General features: G+C 38.5%; 1 protein-coding gene across 2 annotated transcripts in view; it reads left to right on the top strand.

Annotated features, from left to right (window-relative positions):
• Nucleotides 1-3,997: 3,997 nt before the first annotated feature.
• The window catches only part of slc6a1b (solute carrier family 6 member 1b), a 61,795-nt gene continuing 42,154 nt past the window's right edge, over nt 3,998-23,638 (top strand). Inside the window, exons 1-7 of one of the 2 annotated variants that reach the window (XM_062037975.1) lie at nt 3,998-4,419; nt 5,512-5,915; nt 6,093-6,224; nt 8,520-8,620; nt 9,016-9,125; nt 14,060-14,192; nt 21,910-22,044. In XM_062037975.1, the coding sequence (XP_061893959.1) occupies nt 5,669-5,915; nt 6,093-6,224; nt 8,520-8,620; nt 9,016-9,125; nt 14,060-14,192; nt 21,910-22,044 (858 nt within the window). In that variant the 5' untranslated portion in view covers nt 3,998-4,419; nt 5,512-5,668. The remainder of the gene's footprint in view (nt 4,420-5,511; nt 5,916-6,092; nt 6,225-8,519; nt 8,621-9,015; nt 9,126-14,059; nt 14,193-21,909; nt 22,045-23,638) is intronic. The other variant, XM_062037976.1, reaches the window with a different exon arrangement.

Genomic DNA, 23,638 nt, shown 5'->3' on the forward strand with positions numbered 1-23,638 from the left:
TTATTGTTAAGAGAAATGTGGCAATAGGCTACATTGAAACACAGGGTAAGAATACACTTCCAGGTCAGAGGTGACTATGACAAGCGCATTTTTTTCCGCGCATGCGTACTAGGTCGCGTTGCGGCGGCGGACGGAGGGGCGAGGGGGTCTAAAATGGTGGCATTGTGTGTGTGTGGACACGGAAAAGGTTAGGTGGGATTTACCCTGGATAACCTTAGTGTAGAAGGGGCCTAAAACACATGTACGTAGATCTAAAACATACGTACACGGATATAAAACACACGTACGCAGATCTAATAGACACGTACACAGACCTAAAACACACGTACGCAGATCTAATGCACACGTACGCAGATCTAAAACACACATACGTGGATCTAAAACACACGTACACGGATCCAAAATACACGTACGCATATCTAAAACACACGTATGTAAAACTAAAACGCACATACGCGGATCCAAAACACGTACGTAGATCTAAAACACACATACACAGATCTAATCGTACACAGACCTAAAACACACATACGGAGATCTAAAACACACGTACGCAGATCTACTACACACGTACACAGACCTAAAACACACATACGCGGATCTGAAACACACATACCTGGATCTAAAACACACGTACACGGATCCAAAATACACGTACGCATATCTAAAACACATGTATGTAAAACTGAAACGCACATACGCGGATCCAAAACACGTACGTAGATCTAAAACACACGTACACAGATCTAATCGTACACAGACCTAAAACACATATACGGAGATCTAAAACACACGTACGCAGATCTACTACACACGTACACAGACCTAAAACACACATACGCGGATCTGAAACACACATACCTGGATCTAAAACACACGTACACGGATCCAAAATACACGTACGCATATCTAAAACACACATACGTAGATCTAAAACACACGTACGCGGATCCATAACAGGTACGCAGATCTAAAACACACATATGCTGATCTAAAACACACGTATGTAGATCTAAAACACACGTATATAGATCTAAAACACACGTACGTAGACCTAAAACACACATACGCAGATCTTAAACACATGTACGCATATCTAAAACACACGTACGCAGATCTAAAACACCCTTACGCAGATCTAAAACACACGTACGCAGATCTAAAACACCCTTACGCAGATCTAAAACACCCTTACGCAGATCTAAAACACACGTACGCAGATCTAAAACACCCTTACGCAGATCTAAAACACACTTACGTTGATCTAAAACACCCTTGAGACTCGCCTTGATAAGCCTGCTCAATCTGCTATCCCGGGCGAGAATGTAGTCTTCTGTTGAGTACCGTAAGCTATCATCCAGCTCTATGCAACCTTGCTCCGCTCTCTGTGTTCTCCACCGTCGTGTTTATTTGGTCTTCTGTTTTCCCTTGTCGTCCTTCCTGCAGTCTGCCTTTGTTCCACATGTAGAGCTGTGCGTCTTGTCTTCCTTGTTTGTTTCCCTCTTGATTCCGGACTGCCTCCCTCGATCCACGACCTCCCGCTTGGACACGGACCTTTAGACGCCTCGCTATACCCCCGACAAACCTGTCTGTCTCACGGGCATTCGAGCCTGCCTTTCCCCTCCAGGACTTCCGCCTCTCAACAAGTAATTCCCACATATAGTCTCACACCACACACCCTTTTGGATTTTAGTCACACTCCATTCCCTTGTTGAGTATTATTATTATTGTTTGGTTATTATAAATATTGTGTGTATATATATATATATATATATATATATATATATATATATATATATATATATATATATATATATATATATATATATATATATATATATATATATATATATATACACTACCATTCAAAAGTTTGGGGTCACATTGAAATGTCCTTATTTTTGAAGGAAAAGCACTGTACTTTTCAATGAAGATAACTTTAAACTAGTCTTAACTTTAAAGAAATACACTCTATACATTGCTAATGTGGTAAATGACTATTCTAGCTGCAAATGTCTGGTTTTTGGTGCAATATCTACATAGGTGTATAGAGGCCCATTTCCAGCAACTATCACTCCAGTGTTCTAATGGTACAATGTGTATGCTCAGTGGCTCAGAAGGCTAATTGATGATTAGAAAACCCTTGTGCAATCATGTTCACACATCTGAAAACAGTTTAGCTCGTTACAGAAGCTACAAAACTGACCTTCCTTTGAGCAGATTGAGTTTCTGGAGCATCACATTTGTGGGGTCAATTAAACGCTCAAAATGGCCAGAAAAAGAGAACTTTCATCTGAAACTCGACAGTCTATTCTTGTTCTTAGAAATGAAGGCTATTCCACAAAATTGTTTGGGTGACCCCAAACTTTTGAACGGTAGTGTATATATACTGTATATACAAACCCCGTTTCCATATGAGTTGGGAAATTGTGTTAGATGTAAATATAAACTGAATACAATGATTTGCAAATCCTTTTCAACCCTATATCCAATTGTATATATATATATATATATATATATATTATATATATATATATATATATATATATATATATATATATATATATATATATATATATATATATATATATATAATAAAAACATAGAGCTACTACGCCCCCTTGTGGTCTGTGCCGTCTACTCCCTCTGTACACGTAACACTAAAATACACGTACGCGGATCTAAAACACACGTACGCGGATCTAAAACACACGTACGTAGATGTAAAACACACGTACGCGGATCTAAAACACATGTACAGAGATCTAAAACACACGTACGTAGATCTAAAACTCACGTATGCAGATCTAAAACACATGTACGCAGATCTAAAACACACGTACGCAGATCTAAAACTCACGTACGCAGATCTAAAACACATGTACGTAGATCTAAAACACGTACATAGATCTAAAACACACGTACGCAGATCTGAAACACACGTACACGGATCTAAAACTCACAAACGCAGATCTAAAACACATACGCAGATCTAAAACACACATACAGTACGTAGATCTAAAACACACGTACGCAGATCTAAAACACACGTACACGGATCTAAAACTCACGTACGCAGATCTAAAACACATGTACACGGATCTAAAACTCACGTACGCAGATCTAAAACACATGTACACGGATCTAAAACTCACGTACGCAGATCTAAAACACATGTACACGGATCTAAAACTCACGTACGTAGATCTAAAACACACGTACACGGATCTAAAACACACGTACGCAGATCTAAAACACACATACACGGATCTAAAACTCACAAAAGCAGATCTAAAACACGTACGCAGATCTAAAACACATATACAGTACGTAGATCTAAAACACACGTACGCAGATCTAAAACACACGTACACGGATCTAAAACTCACGTACGCAGATCTAAAACACATGTACACGGATCTAAAACTCACGTACGCAGATCTAAAACACACGTACACGGATCTAAAACTCACGTACGCAGATCTAAAACACACGTACACGGATCTAAAACACACGTACGCAGATCTAAAACACACGTACACGGATCTAAAACACACGTACGCAGATCTTAATACACACACTGGGATTGAAGACACACATTCGTACACGCGCACACAGATAGAGATACACGTTTGCAAGTACTTTTGCTACAATAGTACTTCCATATTTCTGTTCCCTTAGCGTTTTTTTATGACAATGTTTTTTGTTTTTTTTTTGCCTTTGCTTTATCTCTAAAATATCCTTACACATAGTTATGGTTAAGTTTTTCTACATTTTTGAAAGTGCATTTTGGACTTCACCGACGCTTCCCATGACGAGATTGAATTTTGAGGGATGCTAAAGTTAGCGATGGATAAATCATGGAGTTGGATGTAAAAAAAAAAAAAAAAAGCATCCATTGTCCTTTTGGGTGAGTCAGAGAGAGAGAGAGGGAGGGAGAGAGAGAGGTAGAGAAAGGAGATGAGGACGGATATAAAACGTTGGGACAAGAAGATGCTCCTTTACCAAAGCTGCTGCCATGTCGGACTAGTTGCCGTATAAATGTGTGTTTGGAGTGTGTGTGCGGCGTGTGGTGTGCAGGGGGGGCTCCACTCTGAGGCTACATTGTGGATATGAGGCCGCGTTGCACGTTTGTACGCCCCTGCTGCTCGCTCCAAGTCAGATAGCTACAGCTACTTCTCTTCTTCTTCTTCTTCTTCTTCTTCTTCTTCTTCCTGCCTCTCTTTCCGCTGCACTCCTTTAAGGACGCCACCCCCTCAACACCTCTCTTCCATCCATCCATCCCTCAATCATCCACCCAACCTCCGCCCTCAGGGTCATTCATTAACGCCGTTTTTGTTTTGTTTTTTTTCAAAGAAAAGTACAAGGGACTGAAAACTTTTTCAATGTATACGTTTGGTCTTCGACAAACCATCCATTGTAAGTATTTTGCTTTCCTTTCTTTAAAAAAAAAATATTTTAAAAAGATTCTCATAATTCTTATATTTTAGAATCTACAATGTAAAAATTATGATTTAAAAAAAAAAAAAATTTCAAACAAAAAACAAACAAAAAAAGATCATAATTTTTTACATTGTAGAATCTACAATGTAATAATTATGATCTTTTTTTTTTTTTTTTTTTGCAAGGATCTGCCAATCAGGCCCGCAGGTTTTATCCGTGTATGAGTTTGCTAGGTGTAAAAATAAGCCGACATTTTTGAGTGAAATAAATCGCTGTTTTAACTGCGTCCGCTAGATGTCGCAATAGCAATCCTTTGTATCTTTGTCGATGATGCTACATATGTAAATAAATAAATAAATAAAACCACATGATGTTAGTGCCCTAGTCGAGGAAAATGAGCAAAATACATAAATAACATCCTGTAATTTGATGTTGATATTATTTTTTTATCTTGATAGATTGAAAATTAACACCAATGAGTTGACCGATGAACATTATCACATAATTTATTCAGAAAATAAAGATGGAATACTATTAACCGCCACATGTAAGTGTAAAAAACAACAACCCATTATGATTTGTACATTTTCAGAATGCGCTTGTTCTATTTTCAAACAAAGAAAACAATCGGGAGTTGTCTTTATTTTTAAGTTATCTTGCCGTTATTTGGGAGTGGATTTTATGTGGCCCCCATCTAAAATTATTTTGACACCCTTGTTTTAGATGAACTGGTTTGTTGTAAAAGAACTGGTTTGTTGTAAAAAAAAAAAAAAATACACGTTCAATGAGTCTTCCAAACCCGTGCGTAATTTGCGCGCGTCTGCGCAGCAAATGAGGATCCACGCATATGAATAAGAGTGCATGCCTCAATGTTGGCACACATTTACTTCTGTTATTCATTAGACACAGTCTCGTCTGCAGGATTTTTTTATTTATTTATTTGTTTGCACATTTTACGCAAGTTAATTTGCATTTTTACGCACGTCCACTTGTATTGTTGATGCAATTAAGGAGCACGCGTGGATCATTTGTCACATTTCTTTTTACGCATTTGTGTCTCTTTTGCAGCAGCAGTGAACCCGCAGCGCTGAAGTGGTTCCCTCCTCCTTCCACCCTTCTCCTCCTCCTCCTCCTCCTCCTCTTCCTCCTCCTTCGTCGCCGTCCCTTAATCCGCGGGGTTCGGACGCGCTTGCATTGACTGCACATTTTTTCGAGCGAGACCAGCATGGCCACGAACGGGACCAAAGCCTCGGACGGCCACGTCCTGACGGAGACGGTGAGCGAGGCGCCGACCAGCACCCCCAACGACAAGCCCAAGACGCTGGTAGTGAAGGTGCAGAAGAGCAAGAAGGACATACCCGAGCGGGAGACGTGGGGCGGCAAATTTGACTTTCTGCTCTCGTGTGTGGGATACGCCATCGGACTCGGGAATGTGTGGAGATTTCCTTATTTGTGCGGGAAGAACGGAGGAGGTAATCAGGATTGTTTTTTGTTCCCCCCCCCCCCCACCCCCCACCCGAAAGGAGCGCACTGGATTCCATTAGGCTGCGTTGTAGCCGTGCGTAATTACGCACACGGGCATCCTGGATTATGTTCAATGTTCATAATTTATCACTGAACTTTTTTTTTTATTGTCACCTCTCATCCAGGAGCCTTCTTGATCCCCTACTTTTTGACCTTGATATTTGCTGGCATGCCCCTCTTCTTTCTGGAGACGGCCCTGGGTCAGTACACCTCCATTGGGGGGCTCGGAGTGTGGAAGCTGGCACCCATGTTCAAAGGTATTCCATTATTTGTTTTTTGGTTTTTGCCATTTTATTTATTTCATTGCATCCATATCTAAAATGTATCCTTTATTTTGTATTTTCTTGCTATTTTATTTATTTAATTGCTATGAAAAATGTGTCCAATCGGTATTTAAAGAACTATCTTTTTTTTAACATATTATACATTTTGGATGCTATTTCTAATCACAAATTGATAAAAAAAAAAAAAGTAATATTTTATTAAATATAATAAAATAAAATATTCCAATAAATGATGAAAACAATAATAACACTCAAATATGACTGTGAATTATGTTTTGTTAATTTAGAAAATGCATTGTGAAAAAAAACAAAAAAAACGTATCCAATCAATCCATCCATCCATCCATGGAAATTGATAAAAAATATTATATTTTATTAAATATAATCAAATAAAATATTCCAATAAATGATGAAAACAATAATAACACTCAAATATGACTGTGAATTATTTTTTTGTTAATTTAGAAACTGCAATGTGATAAAAAAAAAAAAAGAAGAAAAAAAGTATCCAATCAATCCATCCATCCATCCATGGAGCCATGGAAATTGATAACAAATATTATATTTGATTAAATATAAGAACATAAAATATTCCAATAAATGATGAAAACAATAATAACACTCAAATATGACTGTAAATTATTATTGGTTGATTTAGAGACTTCATTGTGATTAAAAAAAACAAAAAAAAAACCATATCCAATCAATCCATCCATCCATCCATGGATCCATGGATCCATGGAAATTGCTAATATTATATTTTATTAAATGTAATAAAATAAAATATTCCAATACATGATGAAAACAATAATAACACTAAAATATGACTATGAATAATTTTGTGTTAATTTAGAAATGTCATTGTGATAACAAACGTATCCAATCAATCAATCAATCCATCCATCCATCCATCCATGGATCCATGAAAATTGCTAACAAATATTACATTTTATTAAATATAATAAAATAAAATATTCCAATAAATTATGAAAACAATAATAACACTCAAATATGACTGTTAAGTATTTTTTGTTAATTTAGAAACATCATTAAAATAACAAACATATCCAATCAATCCATCAATCCATCCATCCATCCATCCATCCATCCATGGAAATTGATAAGAAATATTATATTTTATTAAATATAATACAATAAAATATTCCAATAAATGATAAAAACAATAATAACACTCAAATATGACTGTGAAATATTGTTTGTTCATTTAGAAACGTCATTGTGATAAAAAAAAAAAAAACCCAACAACATATCCAATCAATCCATCCATTCATCCATCCATCCATCCATCCATAAATGGATCCACGGAAATTGTTAACAAATATTATATTTTATTTCATATAATGAAATAAAATATTCCAATAAATGACGAAAAAAATAGTAGCACTCAAATACAGTTCATATGACTGTGAATTTTTTTGTTGTTATTTTAGAAACATTGTGATAATAAAAAAACCCACATCTAATCAATACAGTGCATAGCATTATTTGTTTACATTAGAGCTGTCAAATTATTACTTTTAAAAATCAGATTAATCACATTTTGGAATTTGGATTAATCGCGATTAATCGCAATTAATTGTTGTGCACAAATGCAATTTTCTTGTCAGAATCTCATCCAGGAAGTTTTTAAACATTTTTACTCGAATGCATGTCATTAATTTGCACAAAATGTTTTTTTTTTTAATCTAAAGTTCTTTCAGGCTGTATTTCAGAGTGAAATTTGCCAGGGGTCTCCTCACTCATTTTGTATGCATTATTGCACAATTAAAAACGGTGTGCACAAATGCAATTTTCTTGTCAGAATCTCATCCAGGAACGTTTTTAAACATTTTACATGTAATTTATTTGCACAAAACGTGTTGTATCTAAAGTTCTTTCAGGCTGTATTTTGAAGTGAAATCTCCTCACTCATTTTGTATGGATTATTCTGATCACTAACCATGTAAGTGCAAGAGCTTGTGCGGTCAAAATTAATGGCATGATTAATCCAAGGGTCTACATTGGTTAATGGGATCATTTTTTGGGTGATTAATCACATGAGTTAACTCGTTAATTTTGACCGTCCTAGTCTATATATGATTCTAAATTGTATTTGAAATTCAAAAATTCTATTTTAAATGTAATTTTCTATTTGAAATATATCACTGCAATCCTCCATTTAGTATGAATGTCAAAATATGATAATTGCAATGAAAATAATACAGAAATATTCCCCCACGGTTTCGTGTGACTGTCGTGTTGTTTCAGGCGTTGGTCTGGCTGCTGCTGTCCTCTCCTTCTGGCTTAATATTTATTACATTGTCATCATCTCCTGGGCTATATACTATCTCTACAATTCCTTCACCTCTGTGAGTATCTGAATCCTTCCATATTTCTGAGGTAGAATGGCGCCACGCCAGTCCAAATCGATAAACAACAGGAGCGTATTCCATTTTACTGCAGTTCCTTGTAAGGCTTTAACACACTATGACATTTATTACTTCCTTTCCCACATAATTAGCACTTTACACCAGCTATTGATAATGCATTCTGGCCATGATTCACGCCGTCTTTTGGGGGAGAAGCATGAAATCGCAATGCCCCCCCGCCCCCTCGCACCCCCTCCCGTCCTTGGTTCCAATGACTAGCATGGTCTTGGCTGCTTGACAGCGCACACAGAATTGGACCCGAAGGTGGGAAAGTGCACTCCAAGTCAAAAGATGTTTTTTTTCCCCCCTTCTTCATTTGTTTTGTTTCTATCCAGGATCTACCGTGGCAGACTTGCGGTAATTCCTGGAACACGGAGCGCTGCTATACCAACTACAGCATCCCGGACACCAGGAACCTTACCAGTGCTGTGCAAGAGTTCTGGGAGTAAGTTGTGATTCCGGACTGAAAATACACCCGTTTTACAAAATACCATATGAAATGTATACAAAGGAGGCCCAATTTGGAGTTCCTGTGAGAATTCTGCAAATCTCGCGAGTGTTGCAATGTCAACGTGAGGTCACGTGGAACAAATGTGATGATAACCATAGAACCAGACACTGGATTCATTGAAAATCAAATGCACTCACAAATGACTTTTACCAAGCAAAAGTTAACATAAATACACTAATAAGTACACAACATATTACAACAGTACCTATAAAGTTAAAGTTAAAGTACCACTGATAGTCACACACACACTAGGTGTGGCGAAATTAACCTCTGCATTTGACCCATCCCCTTGTTCCACCTCCTGGGAGGTGAGGGGAGCAGTGAGCAGCAGCGGTGGCCGCGCTCGGGAATCATTTTGGTGATTAATCCCCCAATTCCAACCCTTGATGCTGAGTGCCAAAAAGGGAGGTAATGGGTCCCGTTTTTTTTTAATAGTCTTTGGTATGACTATTGTCTTCAAAGGGTATTTTTTTATTTTACTTTAGTTTTGTTATACAACATTTACGTTATTTTTACACTTTTATGACAGTTAAACTCTGTATTATTCTACTCAAGAAAAATCATACTTTAAATATATATTTCTAAAACAGTGGTTTTCACCAAGTACCACCCCAGAAAACACTCCAGTACCACCATAATGAGCAACATTAAAACACAGTAGGCCTAAGTATTCATAAAAAACAAGTCATAGGTTTAATTTAACAAGTATATGTATTATTTTTGGCCATCTTAACATAACAGCTATTGCACAAACATCGTCAACAATGGTACTCCATATACAGTCCATATTTACAGACTTATTTGGCGTACCACTAGATGGAGCCCACGTACCACTAACTGGTACACGTACCACAGATTGAGAACCCCTGTTCTAAAACGATTAATATCCTCAAGAGTATTGCTCATTTATTATTTAAAGGGCACACTACATGTCAATAAAAACATAACATATTGGAGTACAGCAAAAAGTACCCGCACAAAGACAAAAGCTATTGTGATAAAACAGTTTTCACAAAAAACCCAATACAAATAATAAAAGAAGAAATTAACAAATTAAAAAGATGGTTTGACAAAAAAAAAATTGAATCTCAGTAAAACTAAAATATTGCTATTTGGTAACAGTAGAAGAGAAAGTCAAACATAAATACAAATAGACGGAATAAACATTGAACGGTAAAAGAAAACACATGTTTGGGTGCAACAATAGATGATAAAATGAACTGGAAATCTCAAATATACAACATAAAGTAGCAAAAAACACATCAATAATGAATAAAGCAAAACATGTTCTAGACCAAAAATCACTTCTTATTCTTTACTGCTCGCTCGTGTTACCCCATCTGAGTTATTGTGCAGAAATAAATCATGAATAAATGATGTGATAATGTTCATCGGTCAACTCATTGGTGTTCATTTTCAATCTATCAAGATAAAAAAATAATATGAAAATCAAATTACGGTATGTTATTTATTTAGTTTGCTCATTTTCCTCGACTGATGTACTAACATCATGTGGTTTTATTTGATGTTTTACATATGTAGCATCATCTACAAAGATACAAAGAATTGCTATTGCGACATCTAGTGGACTCATTTAGAACAGCGGTTTCTTTCATTAAAAAATGTCGGCTCATTTTTATACTTAGCAAACTCATCCCGTGGGCCGTATGTTTAAAACCCCTGGTTTACATAACTAAGGCATTCCTCAAGGCACCCTTTAAAGTATTCTTCTTTTTGGTTAGGTATTGCTGTAGCGTGTTTACTTCAGATGCAGTCAGTAGTCATGTATTCACCTTATTTAGCTACACTAGTGGTGTTCCTTAAGGTTCCATTTAAGGTCCTCTCTTTTTCACCATATGAGCTATTCAATTCAATCAAAAAAACTCACATTTTTGCAGCAGATTCTTAAAAAACACTAGGGTCCTCTCCCATAGATGATCTTTGACTGACTTTTTTTAAAAGTAAAAAATTAAAAAAATCAAAAGAAGGCTTGAAATTATTTTGAGTCGCATGTTATGAGCCTATGTCATATATTATTTTCTCCGTGTAAATCTAACTGCTAGAATAAACAAACCTTTGCACGGTATTCACATTTTTAGAGTTCACCTGTAATTAAATGTGGTTTGTTGTGATCTTAGTTGGGTGGAATGGAGCTGGTTTACTATGAGGAAGAACTATTCTAAAACTAGATGAGGCAATTCCTGAAGGAATTGCGTGTGAATTCTCCAATGCTGAAGTTGAACTGAAATCCTGGAATTGTTTCAGAATTGGTGGAGTAGAGCACATAATTCCCAAACAGGCTGAATATTTGGAAGTTGGAACAGTTTGAATCAGATGAAAAATGTGGGAATCGTGGAACTTTGAAGAATGTCCTGTTCATTTCAATGGGAATTTCCCCCCGAAATTGCAAATTTCGGGAAAAGCAGGATTTTGTTTTGAAAAGTGTAAAAAACTTGAATGGTCTGAATGGTTGGTGTTGAAATTTTTCAAATCGGTCGAGAAATGTTTAAGTAGTAACATGTTGAATTGAGAAATGGTATTACGGAATTCCTGAAATTTCGGGAAAACCGGGAATTTTTCCTGTTCAAAAAACAACTTCTTTTTTGTCCCGATTAAGAGGAATGTTTTGACGGTGGAACGGTTGAAGTGGGTTGAAAAATGTGGGAGGAGTAGTCGTCAGAAAAAAGGGTGGAAATAGGGCTTTAGAAAACCAGGAGTTCTGGAAAATCCTGGGATTTTTTTTTAACTTGGAAAAAGGGTAGTTTGAATTTTCAGAATGGTGGAATGTGTTGAATTAGTCGAAAAATGTGGAAATGCTGTAAGTTTGAAAAATGGCCAATTCATTTTGAATGGGAAAAATGTCCTGGAAAACCTGGAATTCTGGGAAATCTGGGAATTTTGGGGAATTTGTCAAGGGAAAGCCTGTGATTCCCGAATAGGATGAACAATTTGAAGTTGGAACGGTTTGAATGAGGTGAAAAATGTGGAAGGTAGAGCGTGTCAAAATCTGGAGAAGAAGAATAATAACTAGATAAGGCAATTCCTGAAGGAAGTGTGTGTGAATGTGCCAATGCTGTAGTTGAACTGAAATCCTGGAATTGTTTTATAATAGTTGAAGTAGAGCATGTAATTCCAAAACAGGCTGAATATTTTGAAGTTGGAACAGTTTGAATCAGATGAAAAATGTGGGAATTGTGGAACTTTAAAGAATGTCCCGTTCATTTCATTGGGAATCTCCCCCCAAAATTGTGAATTTCGGGAAAAGCAGGATTTTTTTTGGGAAAATTGTAAAAAGCTTGAATGGTCTGAATGGTTGGTGTTAACATTTTTCAAATCGGCCGAGAAATGTTGAAGTAATAACATGTTGAATTGAGAAATGGTATTACGGAATTCCTGAAATTTCGGGAAAACCGAGAATTTTTCCAGTTCAAAAAACAACTTCCTTTTTTTGTCCTGATCAAGAGGAATGTTTTGACGGTGGAATGGTTGAAGTGGGTTGAAAAATGTGGGAGGAGTAGTCGCCAGAAAAAAGGGTGGAGATAGGGCTTTGGAAAAGCAGGAATTCTGGAAAATCCTGGAATTTTTTTGAACTTGGAAAAATAATAGTTTGAATTTTCAGAATGGTGGAATGTGTTGAATAGTTTGAATTAGTTGAAAAATGCGGAAATGGCGGAAGTTTGAAAAATGGCCAATTCATTTTGAATGGGAAAAATGTCCCGGAAAACCTGGATATCTGGGTAATATGGGAATTTTTGGAATTTGTCAAGGGAAAGCCTGTGATTCTCGAATAGGCTGAACAGTTTGAAGTTGGAACGGTTTGAATTAGGTGAAAAATGTGGAAGGTAGAGAGCGCCAAAATCTGGAGAAGAATAATAACTAGATAAGGCAATTCATGAAGGATTTGCGTGTGAATGTGCGAATGCTGAAGTTGAACTGAAATCCTGGAATTTTTTTTATAATAGTTGAAGTAGAGCAGATAATTCCAAAACAGGCTGAATATTTTGAAGTTGGAACAGTTTGAATCAGATGAAAAATGTGGGAATTGTGGAACTTTGAAGAATGTCCCATTGATTTCAATGGGAATTTCCCAAACATTTGGGAATTTCCGGAAAAGCGGGAATGTTTTTGAAAATGGTAAAAAAAAACTTGAATAGTCTGAATGAGTTGAAATGGTTGGTGTTGGAATCTTTCAAATCGGTTGAGAAATGTTGAAGTAGTAACATTTTGAATTGAGAAATGGTACTATGGAATTCCTGAAATTTTGGGAAAACCGGGAATTTTTGTAGTTCAAAAAACAACTTCGTTTTTTGTCCTGATTGAGAGGAATGTTTTGACGGTTGAAGTGGGTTGAAAAATGTGGGAGGAATAGTCGCCAGAAAAAAGGGTGGAAATAGGGCTTTGGAAAACCAGGAATTCTGGAAAATCCTGGAATTTTTTTTAACTTGGAAAAAGGATACTTTGAATTTTCAGAATGATGGAATGTTTTGAATTAGTTGAAAAATGTGAAAATGGTGGAAGCTTGAAAAATGGCCAATTCATTTTGAATGGGAAAAATGTCCCGGAAAACCTGGAATTCTGGGAAATCTGGGAATTTTGGGGAATTTTTCAAGGGAAAGCCCGCGATTCCCGAATAGACTGAACCGTGTGAAGTTGGAACGGTTTGAATTAGGTGAAAAATGTGGAAGGTAGATCGCGCCAAAATCTGGAGAAGAATAATAATAATAAATTGAATAAATAGATGCATTTTGGTGTAGAAAACCAAAGCATTCACACAATTAGAGCAACCGTGCACTGTACCAATGTGTTTCACGTTAGATTAGATATTTACTAAAAGACAACCATCAACCCACCTCTTCACGCCCCCGCAGACGCAACATGCACCAGCTGACCGACGGCCTGGAGAAACCCGGCGAGGTCAGGATCCCACTGGCCATCACCCTTGCCATCGCCTGGGTGCTGGTCTATTTCTGCATCTGGAAGGGGGTCAGCTGGACCGGCAAAGTAAGTCAACACAAAGCAATCATTTAGCCTGCATCGCTTCACCGCAACAACACTTGCCATTCACTCGCTCAAGGTCGCCGAGCTGTCACCAGGATGCCACCATGGAGGGCGGGCGGGGATGATGCTTACATAATTCAGCCTTAAAGTGTCCTACTTGAGACTGCTTTAGTTTATGGTATTAACATCATTGATTTTTATTACTTCTACTATCTGAGTTCAGTTCAAAACGTGGGTGCCAAAAATGTTTTGGGTAACACTTTAGTATGGGGAACATATTCTAAGTAACAAAGACTTAATTTAGAGTTATTTGGTTAGGTTTAGGGTTAGAGGTTTAGGGCTAAGTGTGGGTGTTGGGGTTAGGGTTAGGGTTAAGGTTATTGTTATGGTATTAACATCATTGATTTTTATTGCTTCTACTACCTGAGTTTAGTTCAAATCTTGGGCGACAACAATTTTTGGGTAACACTTTAGTATGGGGAACATATTCTAAGTAACAAAGACTTAATTTAGAGTTATTTGGTTAGGTTTAGGGTTAGAGGTTTAGGGCTAAGTGTGGGTGTTGGGGTTAGGGTTAGGGTTAAGGTTATTGTTATGGTATTAACATCATTGATTTTTATTGCTTCTACTACCTGAGTTTAGTTCAAATCTTGGGCGACAACAATTTTTGGGTAACACTTTAGTATGGGGAACATATTCTAAGTAACAAAGACTTCAAATATAGTTATTTGGACACTAGGGGAACATACTCTAAGTATCAAAGACTTAATTTAGAGTTATTTGGTTAGGTTTATGGTTAGAGGGTTAGGGTTAGAGGGTTAGGGTTAGGGTTAGAGGGTTAGGGTTGGGGATAGGGTTGGGGTTGGGGCTAGGGGTGTGGGGGTTGGGGTTGGGGTTAGGGTTAGGGTTAGGTTATGGTATTAACATCATTGATTTTTAGTACTTCTACTACCTGAGTTCAGTTAAAAACTTGGGCAACAAACATTTTTTGGGTAACACTAAATAGTATGGGGAACATATTCTAAGTAACAAAGACTTAATTTAGAGTTATTTGGACACCAGGGGAACATACTCCAAGTAACAAAGACTTAATGTAGGGTTATTTGGTTGAGGTTAGGGTTAGAGGGTTAGGGTTAGGGTTAGGTTTAGGGTTGGGGTCAGGGTTGGGATTGGGGTTAGGGTTAGGGTTAGGGTTAGGGCTGGGGCTTGGGGTGGGGGATGGGGTTAGGGTTAGGGTTAAGGTTATGATTATGGTATTAACATCATTGATTTTTATTACTTCTACTACCTGAGTTCAGTTCAAATCTTGGGCGACAAAATGTTTTTGGGTAACACTTTAGTATGGGGAACATATTCTAAGTAACAAAGACTTAATTTAGAGTTATTTGGTTAGGTTTAGGGTTAGAGGGTTAGGGTTAGGGTTAGTTTTAGAGGGTTATGGCTAGGGGTGGGGGTTGGGGTTGGGGTTAGGGTTAGGGTTAAGGTTAAGGCTATGGTTATGGTATTAACATAATTAATTTTTATTACTTCTACTACCTGAGTTCAGTTCAAAACTTGGGCGACAAACATTTTTTGGGTAACACTAAATAGTATGGGGAACATATTCTAAGTAACAAAGACTTAATGTAGGGTTATTTGGTTAGGGTTAGGGTTAGAGGGTTAGGGTTAGGGTTGGGGTTGGGGTTAGGGTTAGGGCTGGGGCTAGGGGTGGGGGTTATGGTTAGGGTTAAGGTTATGGTTATGGTATTAACATCATTGATTTGTATTACTTCTACTACCTGAGTTCAGTTCAAAACTTGGGCGACAACAATTTGCTGGGTAACACTATAGTATGGGGAACATATTATATGTAACAAATACTTCATTTAGAGTTATTTGTATACTAGGGGAACATATTCTAAGTAACAAAGACTTAATTTAGCGTTATTTGGACACTAGGGGAACATACTCTAAGTAACAAAGACTTCATTTAGAGTTATTTGGACACCAGGGGAACATACTCCAAGTAACAAAGACTTAATGTAGGGTTATTTGGTTAAGGTTAGGGTTAGAGGGTTAGGGTTAGGTTTAGGGTTGGGGTTGGGGTTAGGGTTAGGGTTAGGGTTAGGGCTGGGGCTAGGGGTGGCGGTTGGGGTTAGGGTTAAGGTTAAGGTTATGGTTATGGTATTAACATCATTGATTTTTATTACTTCTACTACCTGAGTTCAGTTCAAAACTTGGACGACAAAATGTTTTTGGGTAACACTTTAGTATGGGGAACATATTCTAAGTAACAAAGACTTAATTTAGAGTTATTTGGTTAGGTCTAGGGTTAGAGGGTTAGGGTTAGGGTTAGTTTTAGAGGGTTATGGCTAGGGGTGGGGGTTGGGGTTGGGGTTAGGGTTAGGGTTAGGGTTAAGGTTAAGGTTATGGTTATGGTATTAACATAATTGATTTTTATTACTTCTACTACCTGAGTTCAGTTCAAAACTTGGGCAACAAACATTTTTTAGGTAACACTAAATGGTATGGGGAACATATTCTAAGTAACAAAGACTTAATTTAGAGTTATTTGGACACCAGGGGAACATACTCCAAGTAACAAACACTTCATGTAGGGTTATTTGGTTAGGGTTAGGGTGAGAGGGTTAGGGTTAGGGTTGGGGTTGGGGTTAGGGTTAGGGCTGGGGATAGGGGTGGGGGTTATGGTTAGGGTTAGGGTTAAGGTTATGGTTATGGTATTAACATCATTGATTTGTATTACTTCTACTACCTGAGTTCAGTTCAAAACTTGAGCGACAACAATTTGTTGGGTAACACTATAGTATGGGGAACATATTATATGTAACAAATACTTAATTTAGAGTTATTTGAATACTAGGGGAACATATTCTAAGTAACAAAGACTTAATTTAGCGTTATTTGGACACTAGGGGAACATACTCTAAGTAACAAAGACTTAATGTAGAGTTATTTGGTTAGGGTTAGGGTTAGAGGGTTAGGGTTAGTGTTAGAGGGTTGACGTTAGGTTATAATAAGGCCATGCAGAATAAGGCATTAATAAGTACTTAATAATGACTAATTTAGAGCCAATATGTTACTAATTTGCATGTTAATAAGCAACTAATTAATGGTGAATATGTTCCCCATACTAAAGTGTTACCATTCCCACCGTTTATGTTATACATGCTTCACTGATGAGAGTATTTGGCCAGCACCGTTTTGTCCTACTAATTTCAGCGATCCTTGAACTCATTAATGCTGAAAGGTTAAGTTGAAAAGGGTTTGCAAATCATTGTATTCTGTTTTTATTTCCGAATTACACAATGTGCCAACTTCACTGGTTTTGGGTTTTTTGTACATTATCAACTCCTTCTGCTTCAGTAAGTGTTACGCTCGTACACGCACATATAGGTCATGTTCTTTTCATTCTTTCTTAAATTCAATTATTACTATCCTCTTCTTCTCAGCAATGTCCTTCATCCTCACTTCCTTCGTGACCGTATTTGGAAGAACAAAGTCATGTCTCGCGCGCTGTCTATCTATTAGACTTAGACTTAGACTTAGACTTAGACTTCCTTTTTATTGTCATTCAAATTTGAACTTTACAGTACAGATAAGAACACCATTTTGTTGCATTAGCTCGTTGTAGTGCAGGATAAAAGAGCAATAAGGTGCAGATATAAATAAATAGATTACTGTACAGATAAATATATTGCACTTTTGCATATGCACGTTTATGGATGTATATTATATTGTTTTTATATTCCAGCGAGTTAATCCGTTTTGGGGGGAAATTGAGGGGATTATTATGATGCGTTCAAGAGTCTTATGGCCTGAGGGAAGAAGCTGTAGGTTCTGCTACAGAGGCTGCGGAACCTCTTTCTAGAGTCCAGCAGTGAAAGCAGTCCTTGGTAGGGGTAGGAGGAGTCTCTACAGATTTCTGAGCCCTGGTCAGGCAGCGGCTTTTTGCGATCTCCTGGATAGGAGGAAAAGGAGTCCTGATGATCTTTTCCGCCGTCCTCACCACTCTCTGCAGAGACTTCCAGTCTGAGGCATTGCAGGCTCCAGTCCAGACAGAGATGCGGTTGGTCAGTAGGCTCTCTATAGTGCCTCTGTAGAATGTGGTGAGAATGGGGGGAGGGAGTTGTGCTCTTTTCATCCGACGCAAAAAGTGCATGCGCTGCTGAGCTCTTTTTACAAGATTCCCGGTGTGTAGGGACCAGGTCATATTGTCAGTTATCTGCACCCCCAGGAACTTGGTGCTGCTTACGATCTCCACTGCTGTGCCGTTGATGAAGAGTGGAGTGTGGCTGGACTGGTGCCTCCTGAAGTCGACAATGATCTCCTTGGTCTTTTCGACGTTCAGGACCAGGTTGCTGGTTCTGCACCAGTCAACCAGATGTTTCACCTCCTCCCTGTAGTCCATGTCCTTGTTGTAACGGATGAGGCCCACTACTGTCGTGTCGTCCGCATACTTCACAATGTGGTTAGTAGTGGACCTGGCGCAGCAGTCATGGGTCATCAGTGTGAACAGCAGCAGACTCAGGACGCAGCCCTGGGGGGAGCCGGTGCTCAGGGATATGCCACTGGAGGTGTTGTTCCCCACTCTCACAGACTGGGGTCTGTCTGTGAGGAAGTCACACAGCCAGTTGCATAGTGGGGTACTGAATCCAAGGGGGGCCAGTTTGCTCACCAAGTGCTGCGGGATTATGGTGTTCAACGCCGAGTTAAAGTCCAGAAACAAAATCCGCACGTGTGTCCTTTCCTTCCAGATGTTCTAAGCTCAGGTAGATTGCAGTGTGGAGAGGTTAGGGCGGGGGTCGGCAACCCGCGGCTCTAGAGCCGCATGCGGCTCTTTAGCGCCGCCCTAGTGGCTCTCTGGAGATTTTTCAAAAATGTATGAAGAATGGAAAAAGATGAGGGGAAAAAAATATATATTTTTTTGTTTTAGTATGGTTTCTGTATGAGGACAAACATGACACAAACCTCCCTAATTGTTATAAATCACACTGTTTATATTAAACATGCTTCACTGGTTCGAGTATTTGGCGAGCGCCGTTTTGTCCTACTTATTTTGGCGGTCCTTGAACTCACCGTATAGTTTGTTTGCATGTATAACTTTCTCCGACTTTCTAGGACGTGTTTTATGCCACTTTTTCTGTCTCATTTCGTCCACCACACTTTTAACGTTGTGCGTGAGTGCACAAAGGTGAGTTTTGTTGATGTTATTGACTTGTGTGGAGTGCTAATCAGACATATTTGGTCACTGCATGACTGCAAGCTAATCGATGCTAACATGCTATTTAGGCTAGCGATATGTACATATTGCATCATTGTGCCTCATCTGTAGCTATATTTGAGCTCATTTAGTTTCCTTTAAGTCCTCTTAATTAAATGTATATCTCATGACACATGTAATATGGCTTTTAATTTTTTGCGGCTCCAGACAAATTTGTTTTTGTATTTTTGGTCCAATATGGCTCTTTCAACATTTTGGGTTGCCGACCCCTGGGTTAGGGCGATAAGCAAACTGGTATGGGTCGAATGTGGGGGCAAGTCCTGAGAGAATGTGTTCCTTTACCAGCCTCTCGAAGCACTTCATTATGATGGGGGTGAGTGCCATGGGGCGATAATAATTGAGGGAGGAAATTGTGGGTTTTTTAGGCACTGGAATGATTGTGGCCGTCTTAAAGCATGATGGTACCACAGCCAGGGTCAGCGAGGTGTTGAAGATGTCTGTGAGAACCCCAGCCAGCTGGTCTGCACATCCCTTAAGCACCCTGCCCGGAATGTCATCAGGTCCCACTGCTTTCCTAGGGTTCAAACTCCTCAGGGTTTTCCGGGGCGAGGGATGGATTTCCTTGCCGGAGTGGTGTTAAGTGCCTCAAACCTCCCAAAGTGGTTGTTGAGGTCATTCAGAAAGCTGATGCTGTTGTCACAGGGACGGGGAGTGGCTTTATAGTCCGTGATGACATCCGTATACCGTGCCACATTTGTCCGGTGTTCGTGGGGTTCTCGAAGAAGTCTTGCATTTTCTGACTGTGAGCAACGCTTTGCAACCCTAATGGCACGGTTCAGGTTAGCTCTGGCTGTTTTAAGTGCTACCATGTCACTAGATTTAAAGGTGTTGTTCCGAGCCTTCAGCATTGCACGTACCTCACTGTTCATCCAGGGTTACTCGTTGGCCCGTGTGGGGATGTTATTGATCACACTTACTACAAGTACCGGTAGTTCATTTTTATGTTCACTGTCCCACTTGTAAAAAGTTACCATGATACTGTATGTCACAATTAGCACTTCCCCCGCCTGCCGCATCTTTGAAATGGTAGAGTCCTCTACCGCTTATTCCTAACATCTGACATAATTTTCCAGGAAGTAGCCCCGATCCAACATACAAACATAATTGCACGGGAATGGAATTATGCACAATAATAGGTGGGCAATTGCACGAGTTCGGGGATGCCCAAACTTTTTGCCTCCAAGGGGCAAATTGAAAACGTGCCAATGGGGCCCAGGACAAACACAACAATTTTAAACGTACAGCAGCATCATAAGTGAGGAATCTTACCCTATACCGCCATTGCGGACATCAGTGATGAGCGGGTCTCTAATAACTAAAGTTCCGTGGGTGAATTATGTAAACCCACTACACTTGTAGTTTTTAGCGCTTCCATAGCGGGATAAAAGTTCGAACTTTACGCTACTTTATATTAGAAATGGCAACAGCAGAGGGTGAAAGAAAGCTTATTGACTACGGCATCGGCACGGACTACAATGGCGGACTTGCGCGAATTTTCAGGACTTATGCAAATCCCAAATACACATCAGCAGGTACCAGAAGGTAAGAAAATTTGGTTTTGCATAATATTGCGAAACAAAACACCAGATAATATGTCTGCTAATGGGTGCCATTTTGCGGTCCTTATACACACACCATAGTAATACTTGCATCTCTGACTACGGTTGCCATAATGGGCCGACAATCCATCAATTGGTGCGGCTTCAAAGTCATACTAAAACATTTTGACAGCTTTTTGAGTGCTATGTGTCATGTTTTTTATTTTCAATGGAAAATGTAAAGTTTTGGTGTTGTTTACTGGCGTCATATTGCAGTCTACATGTATATATTATGTGTGACTGTCATCTACTGTTCACACATATAATTTCACCATGTACCAACCCAAAAAAAATTGCTTCGAGGTCGGTAAGCACAACCAGAATTATTCCGTACATTAGGCGCATTTTTGAGACATTTAAAGGATTTTAAGTATGCCTTATAGTCCGAGAAATACAGTACAATGTATTATATTTTGGCCACTTTGTGCACCCCTGGAGTAATCTGTTACTTGCAATGTCTATTAGAACGATACCCGAAACGGTATATAAAAAATGGGGCAAAATTTGCCGCAAAAACTTTAGTTGAAAACTGAATCATGCGAAAAGCGGGGCATACAACAACCAAGGCATTACTGTGTTTCATATTTAGATCATCAATGATGTGTTGCTTGCTATGTGCCAACATGAATTCATGGGCAGTGTGTTGATGCCATCCCTTCCGGGGTCATCTGGCCTTGGGAGGGGTGTTGGCTCAGCCAGGTCTTTGTGCTCCTCTGTGAGGACCACAGAAACACGACAAAGGACCGACTGAACAACTTCAAGCTTCTCTTATGCAACAATGCTGGATTTTTTTAGGAAGTGACAGTTTGTTGTCTAACAATGACCCTCTGTGCTGTCCTAGGTGGTCTACTTTTCTGCCACATACCCGTACTTCATGCTCTTCATCCTGTTCTGTCGCGGCGTCACTTTGCCCGGAGCCATCGATGGAATCGCCTTCTACATCACGCCAGACTTTGAAAAACTGAAGCAGTCTGAGGTATGCAGATTGTTGAGTTCTGCCACTGAAAACTAAAGGTCGACCGATATGTTTTTAATATCGATTGTTAGTAGCCCAGGAGGCAGAAAACCGATATTTGGAACAGATAAAAGTTATGTAAACATGACTGCTGTATGTCAATAAATAGCTAGACAAGGTCTTAAGGTGTTTTTTGTTTTTTTTTAACATTACTTTTTAGGAAACGTCGGACCAGTAGCGACACAACTTTTTATGCTTTGGTTAATTCAGCACCAAAAGAAAGACAAAAACTGGATTCCCCAGCAAAAAATTTAAATTTTGAGAAGTATGCCGAATTTATAGCCGTTTTGGGATTTGATACATTGGAAGATTTCCTCGTCAAGAACCGTGAAATATTGTGAACATTTTGAATGAAAAACAATTCCTGGCTCTTTCACGTAGCATTTTTCTTCCTGGATGCTACTGAAAGTAAGAGAATGTGTGAGCTGCTGCCTGCTCTTCTTTGCTTACATAATAGGTCTGCTATTGGTCAAGATATCGAAAAACAGTTTTGATTATCCATCGTGTTGTTATGTGATTGAATAGATGAATAGATAAATAGATGGATAGATAAATAGATACTTTATTGATTCCGAGGGAAATTCAATCACGGAACATGAAACTCGCTGCACTCCTTTAAAGAGTCCATGCTCTGAGTGTTGCTGAGGCTAGTTGAGCGGACGCCATTGTTACAGTCGTGAAAATTAAAAAAAAATGAATCAAGAAGATGCTTGGAAAGAAAGACAAAAACTGGATTTCCCAGCAAAAAAATTGAAGTTTTGACAAGTTAGCCGAAGAGACTACTATAAAAAGTTATAGCAGTTTTGGGATTTGATACATTGGTAGATTTCCTCATCAAGCACCGTGAAATATTGCGAACTTTTCAATGAAAAAACATTCCTGGCTCTTTCACGTAGCATTGTTCTTCCTGGATGCTACAGAGAGTACGAGAATGTGTGAGCTGCTGCCTGCTCTTCTTTACTTACATAATAAGTCTGCTATTGGTCAAGATATCGACAAACAGTTTTGATTTTTGGCAGAGATATATTCATGTCAATCCATCTTTGTTGTGTTGTTATAGGCTTGAATAGATAGATAGATAGATAGATAGATAGATAGATAGATAGATAGATAGATAGATAGATAGATAGATAGATAGATAGATAGATAGATAGATAGATAGATAGATAGATAGATAGATAGATAGATAGATAGATAGATAGATAGATAGATAGATGGATACTTTATTGATTCCAAGGGAAATTCAATTACGGAACATGAAACTCGCAGCACTCCTTTAATAAAGCTAGTTGAGCGGACGCCATTGTTACAGTCGTGAAAATAAAAATAAATTAACCATAAAGATGCTTGGAAAGAAAGACAAAAACTGGATTTCCCAGCAAAAAAATTGACGTTTTGACAAGTAAGCCGAAGAGAATACTATACACATTTATAGCAGTTTTGGGATTTGATACATTGGAAGATTTCCTCGTCAAGAACCATGAAATATTGCGAACATTTTAATGAAAAACCATTCCATTGTTCTTCCTGGATGCTACAGAAAGTACGAGAATGT

The sequence above is a fragment of the Entelurus aequoreus genome, linkage group LG26, assembly GCF_033978785.1.
Source record: "Entelurus aequoreus isolate RoL-2023_Sb linkage group LG26, RoL_Eaeq_v1.1, whole genome shotgun sequence".
NCBI lineage: Eukaryota > Metazoa > Chordata > Actinopteri > Syngnathiformes > Syngnathidae > Entelurus > Entelurus aequoreus.